This window comes from Scyliorhinus torazame, chromosome 2 (assembly GCF_047496885.1).
Source record: "Scyliorhinus torazame isolate Kashiwa2021f chromosome 2, sScyTor2.1, whole genome shotgun sequence".
Lineage (NCBI taxonomy): Eukaryota > Metazoa > Chordata > Chondrichthyes > Carcharhiniformes > Scyliorhinidae > Scyliorhinus > Scyliorhinus torazame.
The window spans coordinates 6,609,917-6,632,567 of record NC_092708.1 but is presented as its reverse complement, the minus strand read 5'-3'; the positions used below and the strand labels follow the sequence as shown (position 1 = coordinate 6,632,567).

Genomic DNA, 22,651 nt, shown 5'->3' with positions numbered 1-22,651 from the left:
CGTCGAGCGAGGGAACCGTGGTTTACCAAGGAAGTGGAATCTCTTGTTAAGAGGAAGAAGGAGGCCTATGTGACGATGAAGTGTGAAGTTTCGGTTGGGGCGATGGATTGTTACAAGGTAGCGAGGAAGGATCTAAAGAGAGAGCTAAGACGAGCAAGGAGGGGACATGAGAAGTATTTGGCAGGAAGGATCAAGGAAAACCCAAAAGCTTTCTATAGGTATGTCAGGAATAAGCGAATGACTAGGGAAAGAGTAGGACCAGTCAAGGACAGGGATGGGAAATTGTGTGTGGAGTCTGAAGAGATAGGCGAGATACTAAATGAATATTTTTCATCAGTATTCACTCAGGAAAAAGATAATGTTGTGGAGGAGAATGCTGAGCCCCAGGCTAATAGAATAGATGGCATTGAGGTACGTAGGGAAGAGGTGTTGGCAATTCTGGACAGGCTGAAAATAGATAAGTCCCCGGGACCTGATGGGATTTATCCTAGGATTCTCTGGGAGGCCAGGGAAGAGATTGCTGGACCTTTGGCTTTGATTTTTATGTCATCATTGGCTACAGGAATAGTGCCAGAGGACTGGAGGACAGCAAATGTGTTCCCTTTGTTCAAAAAGGGGAGCAGAGACAACCCCGGCAACTATAGACCGGTGAGCCTCACGTCTGTAGTGGGTAAAGTCTTGGAGGGGATTATGAGAGACAAGATTTATAATCATCTAGATAGGAATAATATGATCAGGGATAGTCAGCATGGCTTTGTGAAGGGTAGGTCATGCCTCACAAACCTTATTGAGTTCTTTGAGAAGGTGACTGAACAGGTAGACGAGGGTAGAGCAGTTGATGTGGTGTATATGGATTTCAGCAAAGCGTTTGATAAGGTTCCCCACGGTAGGCTATTGCAAAAAATACGGAGGCTGGGGATTGAGGGTGATTTAGAGATGTGGATCAGAAATTGGCTAGCTGAAAGAAGACAGAGGGTGGTGGTTGATGGGAAATGTTCAGAATGGAGTACAGTCACAAGTGGAGTACCACAAGGATCTGTTCTGGGGCCGTTGCTGTTTGTCATTTTTATCAATGACCTAGAGGAAGGCGCAGAAGGGTGGGTGAGTAAATTTGCAGACGATACTAAAGTCGGTGGTGTTGTCGATAGTGTGGAAGGATGTAGCAGGTTACAGAGGGATATAGATAAGCTGCAGAGCTGGGCTGAGAGGTGGCAAATGGAGTTTAATGTAGAGAAGTGTGAGGTGATTCACTTTGGAAGGAATAACAGGAATGCGGAATATTTGGCTAATGGTAAAGTTCTTGAAAGTGTGGATGAGCAGAGGGATCTAGGTGTCCATGTACATAGATCCCTGAAAGTTGCCACCCAGGTTGATAGGGTTGTGAAGAAGGCCTATGGAGTGTTGGCCTTTATTGGTAGAGGGATTGAGTTCCGGAGTCGGGAGGTCATGTTGCAGCTGTACAGAACTCTGGTACGGCCGCATTTGGAGTATTGCGTACAGTTCTGGTCACCGCATTATAGGAAGGACGTGGAGTCTTTGGAACGGGTGCAGAGGAGATTTACCAGGATGTTGCCTGGTATGGAGGGAAAATCTTATGAGGAAAGGCTGATGGACTTGAGGTTGTTTTTGTTGGAGAGAAGAAGGTTAAGAGGAGACTTAATAGAGGCATACAAAATGATCAGGGGGTTGGATAGGGTGGACAGTGAGAGCCTTCTCCCGCGAATGGATATGGCTGGCACGAGGGGACATAACTTTAAACTGAGGGGTAATAGATATAGGACAGAGGTCAGAGGTAGGTTCTTTACGCAAAGAGTCGTGAGGCCGTGGAATGCCCTACCTGCTACAGTAGTGAACTCGCCAACATTGAGGGCATTTAAAAGTTTATTGGATAAACATATGGATGATAATTGCATAGTGTAGGTTAGATGGCTTTTGTTTCGGTGCAACATCGTGGGCCGAAGGGCCTGTACTGCGCTGTATTGTTCTATGTTCTATACAGTGAAATGAGGAAACACTCCCCACACACACAGGGTGATCCAGTGAAATGAGGAAACACTCCCCACACACACAGGGTGATCCAGTGAAGTGAGGAAACACTCCCCACACACACAGGGTGACCCAGTGAAGTGAGGAAACACTCCCCACACACACAGGGAGATACAGTGAAGTGAGGAAACACTCCCCACACACACAGGGTGACCCAGTGAAGTGAGGAAACACTCCCCACACACACAGGGAGATACAGTGAAGTGAAGAAACACTCCCCATACACACAGGGTGATCCAGTGAAGTGAGGAAACACTCCCCACACACACAGGGTGACCCAGTGAAGTGAGGAAACACCCCCCACACACACAGGGAGATAGATGGTTGGAATTCTTTTCCACAAATGACAATTGATGCAAGATCCTCAGTTATTTTGAAATCGAGGTAGATATTTATTATCCAATGGTTAGTGTTGCTGCAACGAGTCCGGTATATGGAGTCAGACCACTGATCAGCCGTGACCTCATTGAAATGTGCACCCGGCTGGAGGGGCTGAATGTCCTCATGATCCCACATTCCAAAAGGTGGCCGGCCGCCTGTTCCTAAATTACTATATTCCTCTCTGCCTTTCTCCAGGTTCCGAATATGAAGGAGATTTTACTCATTGGGTTTTACCAGCCAAGCGATGAATTAAACCGTTTCCTCCTGTTAGCCCAGCAGGAGTTCAAAGTCTGTGTAAGGTAAAGAAAAATCTTTTTAAAACCCACTGTGTTTGTTGTAGTCTGGTATCAATGTGCTTTCAAACATATACAAATCATGTAGTGTGACGTGTGTAAGAAATTGTCATATTTTATATTTGCTGCAGTAATGGTGTGAAAAAACCTGGGTTTCAGCTGCATACAGCCAGTTTGTCCGCTCAAGCTGTGATTAAGGGGTCAGAAAAATGTGGTAATCCTTGTTTTTTCAGTGTTCTGCCGATAGATTTGAGACACATTTATTTGTTTATAGTTCGGTGGCTTATGAGAGCAGCACAGTAGCAGTTTCTTCACAGCTCCAGGGTCACAGGTTCAATTCCCGGCTTGGGTCACTGTCTGTGCGGAGTCTGTACGTTCCCCCCGTGTCTGCGTGGGTTTCCTCCGGGTGCTCCGGTTTCCTCCCACAGTCCAAAGATGTGCAGGTTAGGTGGATTGGCCATGATAAATTGCCCTTAGTGTCCAAAAGGATTGGGTGGGGTTACTGGGTTACGGGGATAGGGTTGGGGTGTGGGCTTAAGTAGGGTGCTCTTTCCAGGAGCCGGTGCCGAATCGATGGGCTGAATGGCCCCCTTTTGCACTGTAAATTCTATGAGAGATTGGGTGAAATTTTCCATTTGGGAGATTAAGTGTTGCTGCCGTAACTGAATAGGGTGCGATTCGCATTTGGGGGGAACTATTTTGTGAGCGAGTCAGGAGATGCAAATGGGTCAGACTCTGCTGACACAAATTCAGAGCAATTCCTGACCAAGTGGGCATATAACCCCTGGGGCTGGAGATAGCGTTAAAGGGCCTGACAGCTGGAGCTTACCAAATACTCACTGCAGCCAAACATGGACGGCATGGTAGCACAGTGGTTAGCACTGTTGCTTCACAGCGCCAGGGTCCAAGGTTCGATTCCCGGCTTGGGTCACTGTCTGTGCGGAGTCTGCACGTTCTCCCCGTGTCTGTGTGGGTTTCCTCCAGGTGCTCCGGTTTCCTCCCACAAGGCCTGAAAGACGTGCTGTTAGGTGAATTGGACATTCTGAATTCTTCCTCAGTGTATCCAAACAGGTGCCGGAATGTGGCGACTAGGGGCTTTTCACAGTAACTTCATCGCAGTGTTAATGTAAGCCTACTTGTGACAATAAAACCCCTGGGGCTGGAGTTAGCGTTAAAGGGCCTGACAGCTGGAGCTTACCAAATACTCACTGCACCCAAACATGGACGGCCGGTAGCACACTGGTTAGCACTGCTGCCTCACAGCTCCAGGGTCCCAGGTTCGATTCCCCGCTGGGTCACTGTCTGTACGGAGTCTGCATGTTCTCCCCGTGTCTGCGTGGGTTTCCTCCGGGTGCTCCAGTTTCCTCCCACAGTCCAAAGATGTGCAGGTTAGACAGATTGGCCGTGTTAAATTGTCCCTTTCAGATGTCAGGTGGGGGTTACAGGGATAGGGTGGGAATTGGCCCTAGATTGGCCGGTGCAGACCCGATGGGCCAAATGGCCTCCTGCACTGTAGGGATTCTGTGACTCTATGTAGAATTAGGCCACAGATCAGCCATGATCTCATTCAATGGTGGGACAGTCTCGAGGGGCTGAATGGCTTTCTCCTCTTCCTGTGTTCTGAGGTGAGACCCTTTAGTCTGGGTACCTTAACCTAGGATCCTTAATAATATTGCAACATATATGTACCTTAATCCGGGCTTTTAATAACATTACTGCCACAAATATAAAATATAATATAAACCAATTTCGACATTCATCACAATATATGGTATTTGACATATTTGTAAATAGCTTGGATTTCCAGCAGAAATGTTAATAAGGAGCTCCTTCTCCTCCTCCTTGTTCCTTTTGCTCACAGGTATCTCCAGGAATATGTAGCTCTGGGGACTGGTGGTGGGCTATACCACTTCCGAGACCAGATCCTGTCAGGAAACCCGGAAAGGTTCTTTGTGATGAACACGGATGTTTGTTCTGAGTTTCCATTGATGCAGATGATGGAATTCCAACAAGCCCGGGGACAAATCAACTCGTTTGTTATGTTGGGGACAACAGTAAGAAAACAGATCTGGTCCTTTACATATAAAGGCTGGGGAGTTTCAATCAGGGGTTAGGCTGGGACAGGGGTAGCGGAGGCCGACTCTGGGGTAGGGGCAGGGGAGCCAGATTCTGGGGCAGGGGCCTCTCAAAGGTAGGTTCTGGACAGAAATCTTTGGATCCTCACTGTCTTCAGGTGATGTCCCGGAGGACTGGAGAATAGTCAATGTTGTTCCTCTGTTTAAGAAGGGTAGCAAGGATAATCCAGGGAACTACAGGCCGGTGAGCCTTACGTCAGTGGTAGGGAAATTACTGGAGAGAATTCTTCGAGACAGGATCTACTCCCATTTGGAAGCAAATGGACGTATTAGTGAGAGGCAGCATGGTTTTGTGAAGGGGAGGTCGTGTCTCACTAACCTGATAGAGTTTTTCGAGGAGGTCGCAAAGATAATTGATGCATGTAGGGCAGTGGATGTTGTCTATATGGACTTCAGTAAGGCCTATGACAAGGTCCCTCATGGCAGACTGGTACAAAAGGTGAAGTCACACAGGATCAGGGATGAGCTGGCAAAATGGATACAGAACTGGCTAGGTCATGGAAGGCATAGAGTAGCAATGGAAGGGTGCTTTTCTGATTGGAGAGCTGTGACTAGTGGTGTTCCGCAGGGATCAGTGCTGGGACCTTTGCTGTTCGTAGTATATATAAATGATTTGGAGGAAAATGTAACTGGTCTGATTAGTAAGTTTGCAGACGACACAAAGGTTGGTGGAATTGCGGATAGCGATGAGGACTGTCAGAGGATACAGCAGGATTTAGATCGTTTGGAGACTTTGGCGGAGAGATGGCAGATGGAGTTTAATCCGGACAAATGTGAGGTAATGCATTTTGGAAGGTCTAATGCAGGTAGGGAATATACAGTGAATGGTAGAACCCTCAAGAGTATTGAAAGTCAGAGAGATCTAGGTGTACAGGTCCACAAGTCACTGAAAGGGGCAACACAGGTGGAGAAGGTAGTCAAGCAGGCATATGGCATGCTTGCCTTCATTGGCCGGGGCATTGAGTATAAAAATTGGTAAGTCATGTTGCAGCTGTATAGAACCTTAGTTAGGCCACACTTGGAGTATAGTGTTCAATTCTGGTCGCCACACTACCAGAAGGATGTGGAGGCTTTAGAGAGGGTGCAGAAGAGATTTACCAGGATGTTGCCTGGTATGGAGGGCATTAGCTATGAGGAGCGGTTGAATAAACTCGGTTTGTTCTCACTGGAACGACGGAGGTTGAGGGGCGACCTGATAGAGGTATACAAAATTATGAGGGACATAGACAGAGTGGATAGTCAGAGGCTTTTCCCCAGGGTAGAGGGGTCAATTACTAGGGGGCATAGGTTTAAGGTGAGAGGGGCAAGGTTTAGAGTAGATGTACGATGCAAGTTTTTTACGCAGAGGGTAGTGGGTGCCTGGAACTCGCTACCGGAGGAGGTGGTGGAAGCAGGGACGATAGTGACGTTTAAGGGGCATCTTGACAAATACATGAATAGGATGGGAATAGAGGGATACGGACCCAGGAAGTGTAGAAGATTGTAGTTTAGTCAGGCAGCATGGTCGGCACGGGCTTGGAGGGCCGAAGGGCCTGTTCCTGTGCTGTAGTTTTCTTTGTTCTTTGGGGCAGGGGCAGTGCCGAGGCTGGTTGTGGGGTAGGGGAATATTTTTATTAATTTACGGGATGTGGGCGTCGCTGGTTAGGCCAGCTTTTATTGCCCATCCTTACTTGCCCTTCAGGGGCACGGTGGCACAGTGGTTAGCACTACTGCTTCACTGCACCAGGGACCCCGGTTCAATACCCGCCTCGGGTGACTGTGGAGTTTACACTTCCTCCCCGTGCCTGCGTGGGTTTCCTCCGGGTCCTCCAGTTTCCTCCCACAGTCTAAAGATGTACAAAGTGTGTGGATTAGTTGTGCTAAATTACACCTTAGTGTTCAATAGGATAGGTGGGATTACAGCGTTCAAAAGGCATCTCGACAAACACATGGATAGGATGGGTATAGAGGGATACGGCACAAGAAAGTGCCGAGGGTTTTGGCCAAGGTTGGTATCATGACCGGTACTTGGAGGGCCGAAGGGCCTGTTCCTGTGCTGTATTCTTTGTTTTCTGAATGTCAAGCGATGCTGATTAGATTATTTTTGAAGAAAGTGATTGCCTGGCCTTGTGTGTTGTCAATGCTATGTTGGGTGGTGTGTCAATGCTATGTTGGGTGGTGTGTCAATGCTATGTTGGGTGGTGTGTCAATGCTATGTTGGGTGGTGTGTCAATGCTATGTTGGGTGGTGTGTCAATGCTATGTTGGGTGGTGTGTCAATGCTATGTTGGGTGGTGTGTCAATGCTATGTTGGGTGGTGTGTCAATGCTATGTTGGGTGGTGTGTCAATGCTATGTTGGGTGGTGTGTCAATGCTATGTTGGGTGGTGTGTCAATGCTATGTTGGGTGGTGTGTGGCAGTGCTGCATGGTTATTGTTTATCATCGCTCTCGTTGTGTATTTCTGCAGGCAAACAGGAGACAGTCGATGAACTATGGCTGCATTGTGGAGAATCAGGAGACGCATGAGGTGAGCACTCTGCTCTCGATAGTCAGACCAGCTAAACTCACCATAGACAACACTGGTGGCAGGCAGGGAACTTTCTCTGCTCCCCATCTCATTCACCAGTCTATTCCTATTACACATTGTTTGCAGTGTTTACAGCACAAGAACAGGCCATTCGGCTTCACCGCTCTGTACTGGGCTTTCTGCTCCATATGGACCTCCTCCCACCCCACTCTTCATTTCACCCTATCAATATATCCTTACTCCCCCTTGTGTTTCTCCAGCTTCCCCCTCAATGTATCTACACCATTCACCTGAACCACTCCCTGTGCTAGCGAGTTCCATATTCTCTGCGTAAAGAGGTTTCCCAGTTCTGCGCACCTCAGGAGGTTACCACTGGTGGTCTGAATACCACCGCTACAGATGTCTTTTTCCCCGTTAATGTTTCTTAACTCGGCCCAGACAGATTCCACATCACCTGTGCTAATATCTTTGCTGAATATTGTATCAATATCTTCTTTAATCACCAATGCAACTCCACCACCTTTTCCTTTCTGTCTGTCCTTCCTAAAAACTGAATAGCCTCAATGTTTAGTTCCCATCCTTGGTCACCTTGGAGCCTTGAACCCGTAACCCCAACTACATCATATCCCTTTCCATCTTTCTGCGCAACTAATTCATCCATTTTAGTTTGAATGCTCCACGCGTTCATCGACAAAATCTTAAGGCTAGTCCTTTTACCGTACACTGTCTTGTCCCCACTATTGTTTACAGTGTTACTATCTGATACAGGTCCTCGATTTCTCTGCTCATCACTTTTCTTATTCTCCTTGCTGTGTTGTCTCTTGTTCTTGATTCCCCCTTGCTCTGAATCCTTACACAGGGTCCCATCCCCCTGGCATATTAGTTTGAACCCTCCCCAACCGACCTCCCTCCCCACTCTCCCCCTTCCCCCCGCCCCAGGGACATCAATCCCGGTCCTGCCCAGGTGTAACCCGTCCAGTTTGTACAGGTCCCACCTCCCCCAGAACTGGACCCAATGCCCCAGGAATCTGAAACCCTCCCCCTCACACCATCTCTTCAGCCACATATTTATCCTCTATATCCTGCTATTTCTACTCTGACTAGCACGTGGCACTGGGAGTAATCCTGAGATCACTACCTTTGAAGTCTGACTTCTCAACTTTCTTCCTAGCTCCTTGTATTCTGCATTTAGGACCTCATCGCTTTTTTAACCTATGCCGTTTGTACCGATCTGTACCAGGACCACTGACTGTTCACCCTCCCCCTCCAGAATGTCCTGTACCCACTCCGAGACATCCTTGACCCTAGCACCAGGGAGGCAACATACCATCCTGGAGTCTCGTTTGCGGCCAGAGAATCGCCTGTCTATTCCTCTTACAATCGAATCCTCTGTGACTATTACATTCTCACACTATTTACTCCTCCCCTCTGCAGCAGAACCAACCATGGTGCAACAAACTTAGCTGTTGCTGCTTTCTCCTGAGAGGCCATTCCCCTCAACAGTATCTAAAGCGGTATATCTGTTTTTCAGGGGAATGGCCACAGGAGATTCCTGCACTACCTGCCTCGCTCTCTTGCTCTGTCTGGTGGTCACCCATTCCCTTCCTGCCTGTGGAGTCTGAGCCTGCGGTGTGACCACTTGCGTGCTGTCCACGATGCTCTCCGACTCACGGATGCTCCACAGTGTCTCCAGCCGCTGCTCCAGCTCCAAAACCCGGGCTTCCAGGAGCTGTAACTGGAGACACTTCCTGCACACATGCTGGCCCCGGACACTGGAAATGTTCCCGGCTTCCCACATGGAGCAAGAGGAGCAAACCGAGGTTTTGAGCTCCATGACTTACCCTTTTAAATTAAAGCTTTGGAAGATGCTTGATATTAGATTAAATCCAATTCTCTATCGCCCTCCTTTGCTTGTCCTCCTTATTACCAATTAAACTCCTTACAGATTATAAACCAGAAAACCTATTTTCAAACTATAATTGATGAAAGTTGTAAAGAATTGCCAACCCTGTCCACTACTTACCAATCCGCTCTGAACCTTGTAGCCTCAGCTGCAGCAGGGCAAGGCCACTCTCTGAAGGGGGGTTTCAGTAATCCCCGCTCTGCCTTTAATTCCCAAGTTCAAAGCTCATTCTGCCTGTGGCATCACTCCAGATGTGGCCTCTCTCCCATTGCTTGTGCACAAAGCTCACTGTGAGACTTTGAGGAAAGAATACCTCACACCAGGAGTGATTCCACACACAAATAAGGATATGTTATCGTTAAACAAACTTTATTACGAACATAGGATTACTAACTTATTAAACAAATCGCTTTCACTTACCAGTTAAACAATGCTTAACAATACAATGAAACACCAAATCCTAACTGCTATCTTTATCCCCACTCAGACAACACCCATCTCAGGTCGAAATCCACTTTTAAATACAGTTAGCAGACTCAGGAATACTCCCTGTAACAGATGTCTTGGATAAAGCACTTTGAGAAAGAGAGATCCTTTAGGACGCAACTTGAAGATTCTTGCCCGTCTCAAACTGTTTAAACTCCCAGCCTTTGACATTACTCCAATCCTGTTCATGGGCAAATCTTTAACTCACTGACTTGAGATCAGCTGCTTCTGCTCTGTCCCCAGTCAAATCTTTGACTGAACTGTTTGGAAAGAGACTGCGAGTCTGTCCACAGACAGATCTAACCTCGCTGTATTGAGAGCACAGCTTTGTGTCTATTCCCATCCCAATCCAAAACTAAACTCAAACTCCAGGAACTGCGTCAACCCCTGGCTCCTCCCATTAATGACATCATCTGACTCAGCTGAACACAGTGGATCTAATTAACTACTCTGCAGGGAACCCTTAAAATAACCAAAACGCCATTTGCCCAACTTTTACAATGCTTTAGTTGCACCTCTTGTAGCCGCAAAGCCCGGCTGCCTTGCAAACCAGGATAATTGAAAACGTGGCTGCAGCAGTCACACACACTGACCGAGGATTTTAACCCTTACTGCACCAAATACAAATAATGCAATACATCTGAAATTCCTACGTTCATCACATTTGGGCAGCACGGTAACACAGTGGTTAGCACTGTTGCTTCACAGCTCCAGGGTCCCAGGTTCGATTCCCGGCTTGGGTCACTGTCTGTGCGGAGTCTGCACATCCTCCCTGTGTCTGCGCGGGTTTCCTCCGGACGCTCCGGTTTCCTCCCACAAGTCCCGAATGACGTGCTGTTAGGTGAATTGGACATTCTGAATTCTCCCTCAGTGTACCCGAACAGGCGCCGGAATGTGGCGACTAGGGGATTTTCACAGTAGCTTCATTGCAGTGTTAATGTAACCCTACTTGTGACACTAAAGATTATTATTATTACCTCGAGTGTTGGAGATTAAGGGATGATCTAATCGAGGGGTTTGAGGTGATTAAAGGACTCAATAGGGTCGATAGAGAGAAACTATTTTCTCTGGCGGGGGGGGTCCAAATCAACAGGGGAAGAACTTTAAATAGGAGCCGGGGCGTTCAGGGTGATTTTCCTCACCCACAGTGTGTCTGGATATCTGCAACTCTCTCCCCCAGAAACGCTGTTGAGGTTTTTAAGATTGAGATTGATCGAGTTTTGTTGTAAGAATATTGAGGATGTGGAACGATGACAGGAAAATAGAACATAGAACATTACAGCGCAGTACAGGCCCTTCGGCCCTCGATGTTGCGCCGACCTGTGAAACCACTCTGAAGCCCATCTACACTATTCCCTTATTGTCCATATGTCTATCCAATGACCATTTGAATGCCCTTAGTGTTGGCGAGTCCACTACTGTTGCAGGCAGGGCATTCCACGCCCTTACTACTCTCTGAGTAAAGAACCTACCTCTGACATCTGTCCTATATCTATCTCCCCTCAATTTAAAGCTATGTCCCCTCGTGCTAGACATCACCATCCGAGGAAAAAGGCTCTCACTGTCCACCCTATCTAATCCTCTGATCATCTTGTATGCCTCAATTAAGTCACCTATTAACCTTCTTCTCTCTAACGAAAACAGCCTCAAGTCCCTCAGCCTTCCCTCATAAGATCTTCCCTCCATACCAGGCAACATTCTGGTAAATGTCCTCTTCACCCTTTCCAATGCTTCCACATCCTTCCTATAATGCGGTGACCAGAATTGCACGCAATACTCCAAATGCGGCCGCACCAGAGTTTTGTACAGCTGCAACATGACCTCATGTCTCTGAAACTCAATCCCTCTACCAATAAAAGCTAACACACCGTACGCCTTCTTAACAACCCTCTCAACCTGGGTGGCAACTTTCAGGGATCTATGTACATGGACACCGAGATCTCTCTGCTCATCCACACTGCCAAGAATCTTGCCATTAGCCCAGTACTCTGTCTTCCTGTTATTCCTTCCAAAATGAATCACCTCACACATTTCTGCATTAAACTCCATTTGCCACCTCTCAGTCCAGCGCTGCAGCTTGTCTATGTCCCTCTGTAACATCCTTCCGCACTGTCCACAACTCCACCGACTTTACTGTCACCTGCAAATTTACTCACCCATCCTTCTACGCCCTCCTCCAGGTCATTTATAAAAATGACAAACCGCAGTGGCCCCAAAACAGATCCTTGTGGTACACCACTAGTAACTGGACTCCAGTCTGAACACTTCCCATCAACCACCACCCTTCGTCTTCTTCCAGCTAGCCAATTTCTGATCCAAACTGCTAAATCACCCTGAATCCCATGCCTCCGTATTTTCTGCAGTAGCCTACCGTGGGGAACCTTATCAAACGCTTTACTGAAATCCATATACACCACATCAACTGCTTTACCCTCATCCACCTGTTTGGTCACCTTTCCAAAGAACTCAATAAGGTTTGTGAGGCACGACCTACCCTTCATAAAACCGTGTTGACTATCTCTAATCAAATTATTCCTTTCCAGATGATTATACATCCTATCTCTTATAAACCTTTCCAAGATTTTGCCCACAACAGAAGTAAGGCTCACTGGTCTGTAGTTACCGGGGTTGTCTCTACTCCCCTTCTTGAACAAGGGGACAACATTTGCTATCCTCCAATCTTCTGGCACTATTCCTGTAGACAAAGATGACTTAAAGATCAAAGCCAAATCTCCTCCCTAACTTCACAGAGAATCCTAGGATAAATCCCATCCGCCCAGGGGATTTATCTATTTTCACACTTTCCAGAATTGCTAACACCTCCTCCTTCTGAACCTTAAGCCCTTCTAGTCTAGTAGCCTGAATCTCAGTATTCTCCTCGACAACATTGTCTTTTTCCTGTGTGAATACTGACGAAAAATATTCATTTTGCACTTACCAAGGACATGCAGAAGCTGTTCCTTGAACAAGCTCCACTCCAAAATGGAGTTGAAATCCCAATCTGTTCTGTTCTGATTGAATGGCAGTATCGATCCAGCGGCTGAATGGCCTCCTCTCCATGTTTGTTCCTGGATTGGGCTGAGAGAGGCCCAGAATGATGGGAGGCTTCGAGAGGTTTGATGAGAGGAAAGTACTGCCAGTAACCAGAGGGACACATAGAAGAAAATCAGTAACAGAACCAGAGGGGGGGGGAGGAGGACAATTTGTTTTCTGTGGTGAGTTGTTGTGGCTGTAATTTTCGAAAGGATGCTCGGAGAAGATTTCAAAAGGGAATTGAATAAATACAGGGAAAGGAGAAATTTGCCGGGTTATGGGAAAAGAGCGGCGGAGTGGGACAAATTGAACAGATCTTTCAGAGAGCCAGCACAGATGGAATGGGCCAGACGGCTTCCTGGCACACTGCAGGGTTCTACAGAGCCACAGGCAAGATCACACGTGACAAACGTCACGTGATGGGAATCTGGCAGAATTCTAGTTTACTGCTGTCTTACAGCTCGTTAACATCTGCCTGAGCAGCTGGACGGGACTTCACTTGAAGGACAGTCTCTGTGGCAGGCAGTATTCCCATCATACCCACTGACCTTGTCCTTGAGTGAGGCTCAAACACACAACCTTGACTTTTACTGGGATGTCCATTATTCTGGTCCATTCCTCCTTCACCCAGCCTGATGGCGATTGCCATTTTAAAATTCATTCCCGAGAGATATGTGTCGCTGGTTAGGCCAGCATTTATTGCCCATCCCTAATTGCCCCTTCAGAAGGTGGCAGGTGGAATTGGTACACACGGTTGCCACCTTGAACCGCTGCAGACCTTGCGTTGTAGGTACACCCACAGTGCTGTTAGGGAGGGAGTTCCAGGATGTTGCCCCAGCGACAGTGAAGGAACGGCCGATATATTTCCCAGTCAGGGTGGTGAGTGATTCGGAGGGGAGCCTCCAGGTGGTGGGGTTCCCAGGTATCTGCTGCTCTTGTCCTTCTAGATGGTAGAGGCCGTGGGTTTGGAAGGTGTTGTCAAAGGAACCTCGGTGAGTTCCTGTAAGTGGTACACACAGTTGCTCCTGTGCTATGGTGGTGGAGGGAGAGAATGTGGAAGGGGCACCAGTTCAGTAGATGGTGTTGAGCTTCCTGAGTAGGGAGTTGTCCAGAGTGCAGTCTTTATGGGGGTGTTAAGGTTCTCCAACATGCTGTTACATGCGTCTCAGTAAAACCCTTCCTCTCCCTCCCAGATTCTTCACTATGTGGAGAAACCGAGCACGTTTGTCAGTGACATCATCAACTGCGGAATTTACCTCTTCACACCGGATATTTTCCAGTATATCGGAGAAGTGTTCAGGAGAAACCAGCAGGACCACTCCATGTAAGTACATTGGGTATACGAGGAGCTGGAACAACACATCCCTGTCAACAGGTCACACTCCTTCCTGCTCACCACTCCTTCCTGCTCACCACTCCTTCCTGCTCACCACTCCTTCCTGCTCACCACTCCTTCCTGCTCACCACTCCTTCCTGCTCACCACTCCTTCCTGCTCACCACTCCTTCCTGCTCACCACTCCTTCCTGCTCACCTATCCTTCCTGCTCACCAATCCTTCCTGCTCACCACTCCTTCCTGCTCACCACTCCTTCCTGCTCACCACTCCTTCCTGCTCACCACTCCTTCCTGCTCACCACTCCTTCCTGCTCACCACTCCTTCCTGCTCACCACTCCTTCCTGCTCACCACTCCTTCCTGCTCACCACTCCTTCCTGCTCACCTATCCTTCCTGCTCACCAATCCTTCCTGCTCACCACTCCTTCCTGCTCACCACTCCTTCCTGCTCACCACTCCATCTCCATCTCCCACTTCTCCATTTCCCATCCAAACTGTCATTTCGAAATCAAGGGGCTGGAGGCCCAAACACTACTCGGGACATTGAGTGACTGAATCAGAGGAAGGCCATTGGCCCGTCGGTCCATTTATGCCTCTTTCAGAGAGGGGGGAGAGAGGGGGGAGGGTTTCAGAGAGGGGGGAGAGAGGGTTTCAGAGAGAGGGTGGGAGAGGGTTTCAGAGAGGGGGGGAGAGGGTTTCAGAGAGGGGGGGGGAGAGGGTTTCGGAGAGGGGGGGGAGAGGGTTTCAGAGAGGGGGGGAGAGGGTTTCGGAGAGGGGGAGAGAGGGGTTTCAGAGAGGGGGGGAGAGAGGGTTTCAGAGAGGGGGGGGAGAGGGTTTCAGAGAGGGGGGGAGAGGGTTTCGGAGAGGGGGAGAGAGGGTTTCAGAGAGGGGGGGGGAGAGGGTTTCAGAGAGGGGGGGGAGAGGGTTTCAGAGAGGGGGGGGAGAGGGTTTCAGAGAGGGGGGGAGAGGGTTTCGGAGAGGGGGGGAGAGGGTTTCAGAGAGAGGGGGAGAGAGTGGGGGAGAGAGGGTTTCGGAGAGGGGGGGAGAGGGTTTCAGAGAGGGGGGAGAGGGTGTCAGAGAGGGGGGGGAGAGAGGGGGGGAGAGGGTTTCAGAGAGGGGGGAGAGGGTGTCAGAGAGGGGGGAGAGGGTTTCAGAGAGGGGGAGAGGATTTCAGAGGGGGGGAGAGAGGGTTTCAGAGGGGGGGGCGAGAGGGTTTCAGAGGGGGGGGAGAGGGTTTCAGAGAGGGGGGGGAGAGGGTTTCAGAGGGGGGGGGAGAGGATTTCAGAGAGGGGGGGAGAGGGTTTCAGAGAGGGGGAGAAAGGGGGAGAGAGGGTTTCAGAGAGGGGGGGGAGAGGGTTTCAGGGGGGGAGAGAGGGTTTCAGAGGGGGGGAGAGGGTTTAGGAGAGGGGAGAGAGGGTTTCAGAGAGGGGGGGGGAGGGTTTCAGAGGGGGGGGAGAGGGTTTCGGAGAGGGGGGAAAGAGAGGGTTTCAGAGAGGGTGAGAGGGTTTCAGAGGGGGGGGGAGAGAGGGTTTCAGAGAGGGGGGGAGAGGGTTTCGGAGGGGGGGGGAGAGAGGGTTTCGGAGGGGGAGGAGAGGGTTTCAGAGAGGGGGGGAGAGGGTTTCAGAGAGGGGGGAGAGGTTGTCAGAGGGGGGGGAGAGGGTTTCAGAGAGGGGGGAGAGGGTTTCAGAGGGGGGGGAAGAGAGGGTTTCGGGGGGGGGGGGGAGAGGGTTTCAGAGAGGGGGGAGAGAGGGTTTCAGAGGGGGGGGAGAGGGTTTAGGAGAGGGGGAGAGAGGGTTTCAGAGAGGGGGGGGAGGGTTTCAGAGGGGGGGGGAGAGGGTTTCGGAGAGGGGGGAAAGAGAGGGTTTCAGAGAGGGGGGAGAGGGTTTCAGAGGGGGGGAGAGAGGGTTTCAGAGAGGGGGGGGAGAGGGTTTCGGAGGGGGGGGAGAGAGGGTTTCGGAGGGGGAGGAGAGGGTTTCAGAGAGGGGGGGAGAGGGTTTCAGAGAGGGGGGAGAGGGTGTCAGAGGGGGGGGAGAGGGTGCCAGAGGGGGGGGAGAGGGTTTCAGAGAGGGGGGAGAGAGGGTTTCGGAGAGGGGGGGAGAGGGTTTCGGAGAGGGGGAGAGAGGGTTTCAGAGGTGGGGGGAGAGGGTTTCAGAGAGGGGGGGGAGAGGGGGGGAGAGATGGTTTCAGAGAGGGGGGGAGAGGGTTTCAGAGGGGGAGAGAGAGGGTTTCAGAGAGGGGGGGGAGAGAGTTTCGGAGAGGGGGAGAGAGGGTTTCAGAGAGGGGGGGAGAGGGTTTCGGAGGGGGGGGAGAGGGTTTCGGAGGGGGGGGGAGGGTTTCAGAGGGGGGGGAGAGGGTTTCAGGGGGGGGGAGAGGGTTTCAGAGGGGGAGGAGAGAGGGTTTCGGGGGGGGGGAGGGTTTCAGAGAGGGGGGAGAGTGTTTCAGAGAGGGGGGGAGAGAGGGTTTCAGAGGGGGGGGGAAGAGGGTTTCAGAGAGGGGGGGAGAGGGTTTCAGAGAGGGGGGGAGAGGGTTTCAGAGAGGGGGGAGAGGGTTTCAGAGAGAGGGGGGAGAGGGTTTCAGAGAGGGGGGAGAGAGGGTTTCAGAGAGGGGGGAGAGAGGGTTTCAGAGAGGGGGGGGAGAGGGTTTCAGAGAGGGGGGGAGAGGGTTTCAGAGAGGGGGGGGAGAGGGTTTCAGAGAGGGGGGGGAGAGGGTTTCAGAGAGGGAGGGAGAGGGTTTCAGAGAGGGGGAGAGGGTTTCAGAGTGGGGGGGAGAGAGGGTTTCAGGGGGGAAAGGGTTTCAGAGGGTGGGGAGAGAGGGTTTCAGAGGGGGGGGGGAGAGAGGGTTTCAAAGGGGGGAGAGGGTTTCAGAGAGGGGTTCAGGGGAGAGGGGGCTACACGGGGAGGGGAGGGGTGCAGAGGGGGAGGGGTTCAGGAGAGAGGGTTCAGGGTGGGGGGTTACGAGGGGAGGGGTTCAGGAGAGGATTTTGGGTGGGGGGGATTACACTGGGAGGGTTCGGGGTGGGGGGTGACATGGGGAGGGAAGAGGTTCAGTGGGGGGGTTCAGGAGAGATGGTTCGGGGTGGGGGGGTTACACGGTGAGGGGTTCAGTAGAGAGGGTTTGGGGTGGGGGTGTTACACGGGGAGGGTTCGGGGTGGGGGTGTTACACAGGGAGGGTTCGGGGTGGGGGCGTTACACGGGGAGGGTTCGGGGTGGGGGTTGTTTCACGGGGAGGGTTCGGGGTGGGGGTGTTACACGGGGAGGGTTCGGGGGGGGGGTTACACAGGGAGGGTTCGGGGTGGGGGTGTTACACAGGGAGGGTTCGGGGTGGGGGGGGTTACACGGGGAGGGTTCGGGGTGGGGGGAGTTACACGGGGAGGGTTCGGGGTGGGGGGGGTTACACGGGGAGGGTTCGGGGTGGGGGTGTTACACGGGGAGGGTTCAGGGTGGGGGTGTTACACGGGGAGGGTTCGGGGTGGGGGGTTTACACGGGGAGGGTTCGGGGTGGGGGTGATACACGGGGAGGGTTCGGGGTGGGGGGGTTACACGGGGAGAGTTCGGGTTGGGGGGGGGTTACACGGTGGGGGGAGGGGTTCGGAGGGGAGTTTGCAGATCTTCAGGTTAAGCAGCTGAGACACGGCCAGCAATGGCGAAGTGATTAAAATCAGGATTTTACAAGAGGCCGTAGACAGAGAGCTGAGATATCCTGGAGGGTTGTACGGGTTCATCGTATATCACCTGTGTTTAATTATGCAATTTATACTCTCAAACTAATGTGTTGGGATTTGTTTCAATCCCTGTGGATTGAGAGCCTGGAGAGCATGACCACGACATTGATTGCAGAGCTCCAGCTGGGAATGCTGGGTTGGCGGGAGCCAGTCGCTCGGCGAGTGTGGCTCTATCCTCTGACACAAAATGAATGAATGTGCCGCCCAGTCAGACTGTTAATCCTCAAAGTGCGAAAACAGAAACAACATTCACTGCCCTGCTGCCCCTCCCGAAGGCCCAGTTTGTCATTCTGCTTCAACAGTCAGAAGTTTAATCATTGCTCCTGAATGTCTGTGTACAGCAGGCGGGTGGATTGGATCAATCTTACGATGGCGGTCTCTCATTACTCATCTCTTTCTTTTTTTCCCCCGATTATGCTCTCTTCATCTGTGTCTGCCCCTCCCTGCCTCAGGTATTGTTACTTTGAGTAAGTTTGGCTGTGTTAGTGCAGAGTGCTTTTCTCATCCGGGCCAGGCACTGACCAGAACTCCTTAAACCAAACAAATCTTCATCATCAATCTAACCTCGCAGCAGCTAAGGGCTTTCAGAGCAGCAGAGATGTTTGTGCCCAAGAATAGAAATCATTAAAAGCGGGTGAGCAGGTACAAAGAGTCATTGAAAAGCTGACGGATGTACCCCCTTTTCCCAGGGGCTGGAATATAAAGGGGGGGGGGGGGGAGGTCAGATTCCAGTGACATATTATAAAGCTCTGGTTAGGCCCCCATCCGGAGTAACTGGGTTCAGTTCTGGGCACCACCCCCTCCAGGGAGGGGGTGCAGCACAGATTCACCAGAATGATCCCGGGACTCAAAGGGTTAATTCCCAGGACAGGTTTCACAGAACATAGAACATTACAGCGCAGTACAGGCCCTTCGGCCCTCGATGTTGCGCCGACCTGTGAAACCACTCTAAAGCCCATCTACACTATTCCCTAATCGTCCATATGTCTATCCAATGACCATTTGAATGCCCTTAGTGTTGGCGAGTCCACTACTGTTGCAGGCAGGGCATTCCACACCCTTACTACTCTCTGAGTAAAGAACCTACCTCTGACATCTGTCTTATATCTATCACCCCTCAATTTAAAGCTATTTCCCTCGTGCTAGACATCTCCATCCGAGGAAAAAGGCTTTCCCTGTCCACCCTATCCAATCCTCTGATCATCTTGTATGCCTCAATTAAGTCACCTCTTAACCTTCTTCTCTCTAACGAAAACAGCCTCAAGTCCTCAGCTTTTCCTCATAAGATCTTCCCTCCATACCAGGCAACATTCTGGTAAATCTCCTCTGCACCCTTTCCAATGCTTCCACATCCATCTGGCTGGTATTCCTGAGTGTAGGAGATTAAGGGGTGATCGAATCGAGGGGTTTGAGGTGATTAAAGGATTTTAAATGATCGACAGAGAAACTATAAATCTAAGATCAACCTAACCTCCACCCCTTCAATTTACTGCTGTCCATGTGCCTGTCCAAGAGTCGCTTCAATATCCCGAATGACTCTGACTCCACCACCTCTGCTGGCAGTGATTCCACACACCCACCACTCTCTGTGTAAAGAACCGACCTCTGACATCTCCCCTATACCTTCCTCCAATCATCTTAAAATTATGTCCCCTCGTGACAGCCATTTCCACCCTGGGGAAAAGTCTCTGGCTGTCCACTCTATCCATGCCTCTCATCACCTTGTACACCTCTATCAAGTCATCTCTCTGCCTTCTTCGCTCCAGTGAGAAAAGCCCTAGCTCCCTCAACCCTTCTTCATAAGACATGCCCTCCAGTCCAGGCAGCATCCTGGTAAATCTCCTCTGTCCCCTCTCCAAAGCGTCCACATCCTTCCTATAATGAGGCGACCAGAACTGGACACAATATTCCAAGTGTGGTCTAACCAGGGTTTTATAAAGCTGCAAACATGGAGGGTACAACCTAGAAATTCTAGCCAGGCCTTCCAGGGGTTAATTCTTCACACAAATCTGGAATATGGGGAAGTGGAATTAAGGTACAAATCTGCCACCGTTTAAACCAATGACAGACTAGACTCGAAGGGCTGAATGGCCTCCAGCAGCCAGAGTCAAACAATTTGCAGTAATAGGCTCAGGGATTAATCGTCCAGACTGGTATCCCTGGAGACAGGTCGTTGTCTGAGCCATGGTGATTGGCAGTGTTTTAGAGTATTCTCCATTTCCCGTACCCTCCACTCTCGTGTCTTTCAATCCTGATTCCGTTGCTTTGTGCGTCTATCTCACAGCTGTCTGCATCTCTTCCTGCCTGAGTCGATGCCTCTCTCTGTGTGCCTGTTACATTCTCCTGGACGCCATTCAGCTCCTTGTTATTTTCCCTCCCTCAGCCCGTCTCTTTCCCTCCTCTTTTATTCTGGGCGCAATTTAACGGAGGGGGGGGGGGGGGGGGGGGGGGGGGGTGTGGAGTCCCCTTTTGGGTGGGCGTAGAGGGATTCGTTCCCGGCTATCGAACAGGACTCTGTGATCTATTCGGACCTCGGCAGGGAATGCCCCCCCCTCCTTAGCCATTTCCTGAGGCGCTCCACCATTTTTAAACGACGGCCCAGTCTCTTTCTCATCCCCCACTCCCCATCAACCTGGCAAGGTGGCACCTGGCTGGCAGTGCTGAGGTGCCAGGTTGACGCCCGGCTGGGGTCACCTCGACGATGCGGTGGATCCTGGGGGCTGGTTAGTTTTGGAGTAGACAGAGTCAATTGTGCCTAATGTGCTGCCCATTATGGGCAGGATCCAGATCGTGACGTCTCGCGAGATCTCGTTAGATATCGCGGGGCATATCGAGCGTTGGGAATCCCGGACGAGACCCCTCGTGGGATTTACCATCCGGATTGCGGCGGGCGGGGCCGGTAAATCGCACCCTCTAATTCTCTATCTGACTTTGCCGCTGAGCTGGCAGAGACTCGCGGTCTGGAATTCCCTCCTGAACCCTCTCTCCCATTAAAACCAACCTTTCTCTGCCCTCAGCGCTCCCTATGTGGCTCGATGCCAGGGTCAGGTTGTGTCTCTTTCCTTCACACTGTCTCTTGTCTCTTCCCCAGTCTCTCGGTCTGTGCTTAGACCTAATTCTCTCACTTTTGCAATCTCCTTCTCACCTGTGTGTGACTTACCTGTATCTTTGGGTCCTTGTCATTCTCCCAAACCTGTGTCTGGCTGGGAGTCTGTGTCTGGCTGGGAGTCTGTGTCTGGCTGGGAGTCTGTGTCTGGCTGGGAGTCTGTGTCTGGCTGGGAGTCTGTGTCTGGCTGGGAACGTGTGTCTGGCTGGGAGTCTGTGTCTGGCTGGGAGTCTGTGTCTGGCTGGGAGTCTGTGTCTGGCTGGGAGTCTGTGTCTGGCTGGGAGTCTGTGTCTGGCTGGGAGTCTGTGTCTGGCTGGGAGTCTGTGTCTGGCTGGGAGTCTGTGTCTGGCTGGGAGTCTGTGTCTGGCTGGGAGTCTGTGTCTGGCTGGGAGTCTGTGTCTGGCTGGGAGTCTGTGTCTGGCTGGGAGTCTGTGTCTGGCTGGGAGTCTGTGTCTGGCTGGGAGTCTGTGTCTGGCTGGGAGTCTGTGTCTGGCTGGGAGTCTGTGTCTGGCTGGGAGTCTGTGTCTGGCTGGGAGTCTGTGTCTGGCTGGGAGTCTGTGTCTGGCTGGGAGTCTGTGTCTGGCTGGGAGTCTGTGTCTGGCTGGGAGTCTGTGTCTGGCTGGGAGTCTGTGTCTGGCTGGGAGTCTGTGTCTGGCTGGGAGTCTGTGTCTGGCTGGGAGTCTGTGTCTGGCTGGGAGTCTGTGTCTGGCTGGGAGTCTGTGTCTGGCTGGGAGTCTGTGTCTGGCTGGGAGTCTGTGTCTGGCTGGGAGTCTGCTTGGATCAGTAGCTGTTGCAATGTTGCTCCTCGCTGACGGAATATTTCTAGTTGGCATGTGCAGCTTCAAGCAAGAATGCTGGGAGTTGACATTGTGAATGGAAATGGGTGGTGTCAGTGGGGGGGGGCGACGGTATACCACGGAAGGGGAAGGGGTGTACCTGGAGGAGGGGACATGTCACTGGAGGTGGGGGTGAGTCACTGGAGAGGGCAAGGGGTCAATTGAGTGGGGTTGGGTGGGAGAGGTGTCATGGGGAATTTCACTGAATGGGGCGGACCTGCCAGCATTAGGGGAGTGTCGCTGGAGGGGAGTGTGTGTCTCTGCATGGGGGGGGAGGGAGTGTCACTGGAGGGGAGTGTCACTGGGGGAGGGGGGTGAGGGGAGTGTCTGGGGGGTGAGGGGAGTGTCTCTGGGGGAGGGGGGTGAGGGGAGTGTCTCTGGGGGAGGGGGGTGAGGGGAGTGTCTCTGGGGGAGGGGGGTGAGGGGAGTGTCTGGGGGGGTGAGGGGAGTGTCACTGGGGAGGGGGGGGGAGGGGAGTGTCTGGGGGGGTGAGGGGAGTGTCACTGGGGGAGGGGGGTTGAGGGAAGTGTCTGGGGGGGTGAGGGGAGTGTCACTGGGGGAGGGGGGTGAGGGGAGTGTCTGGGGGGGGTGAGGGGAGTGTCTCTGGGGGAGGGGGGTGAGGGGAGTGTCTGGGGGGTTGAGGGGAGTGTCTGGGGGGGAGTGCCACTGGAGGGGAGTGTCACTGGAGGGGAGTGTCACTGGGGGAGGGGGTGGGGGGAGTGTCTGGGTGGGTGAGGGGAGTGTCACTGGGGGAGGGGGGGAGGGAGTGTCACTGGGGGAGAGGGGGAGGGGAGTGTCACTGGGGGAGGGGGTGCCTGGGGGGGAGGGTAGTGTCACTGGGGGAGGGGGGGTGAGGGGAGTGTCTGGGGG

General features: G+C 51.7%; 1 protein-coding gene across 1 annotated transcript in view; it reads left to right on the top strand.

Annotated features, from left to right (window-relative positions):
- The window catches only part of LOC140385701 (mannose-1-phosphate guanylyltransferase regulatory subunit alpha-A-like), a 31,192-nt gene that overhangs the window by 4,521 nt on the left and 4,020 nt on the right, over nucleotides 1-22,651 (top strand). The window contains 5 exon segments of the mRNA XM_072468141.1: nucleotides 2,623-2,726; nucleotides 4,582-4,774; nucleotides 7,302-7,361; nucleotides 13,977-14,107; nucleotides 20,931-20,937. Of these exon segments, the coding sequence (XP_072324242.1) occupies nucleotides 2,623-2,726; nucleotides 4,582-4,774; nucleotides 7,302-7,361; nucleotides 13,977-14,107; nucleotides 20,931-20,937 (495 nt within the window).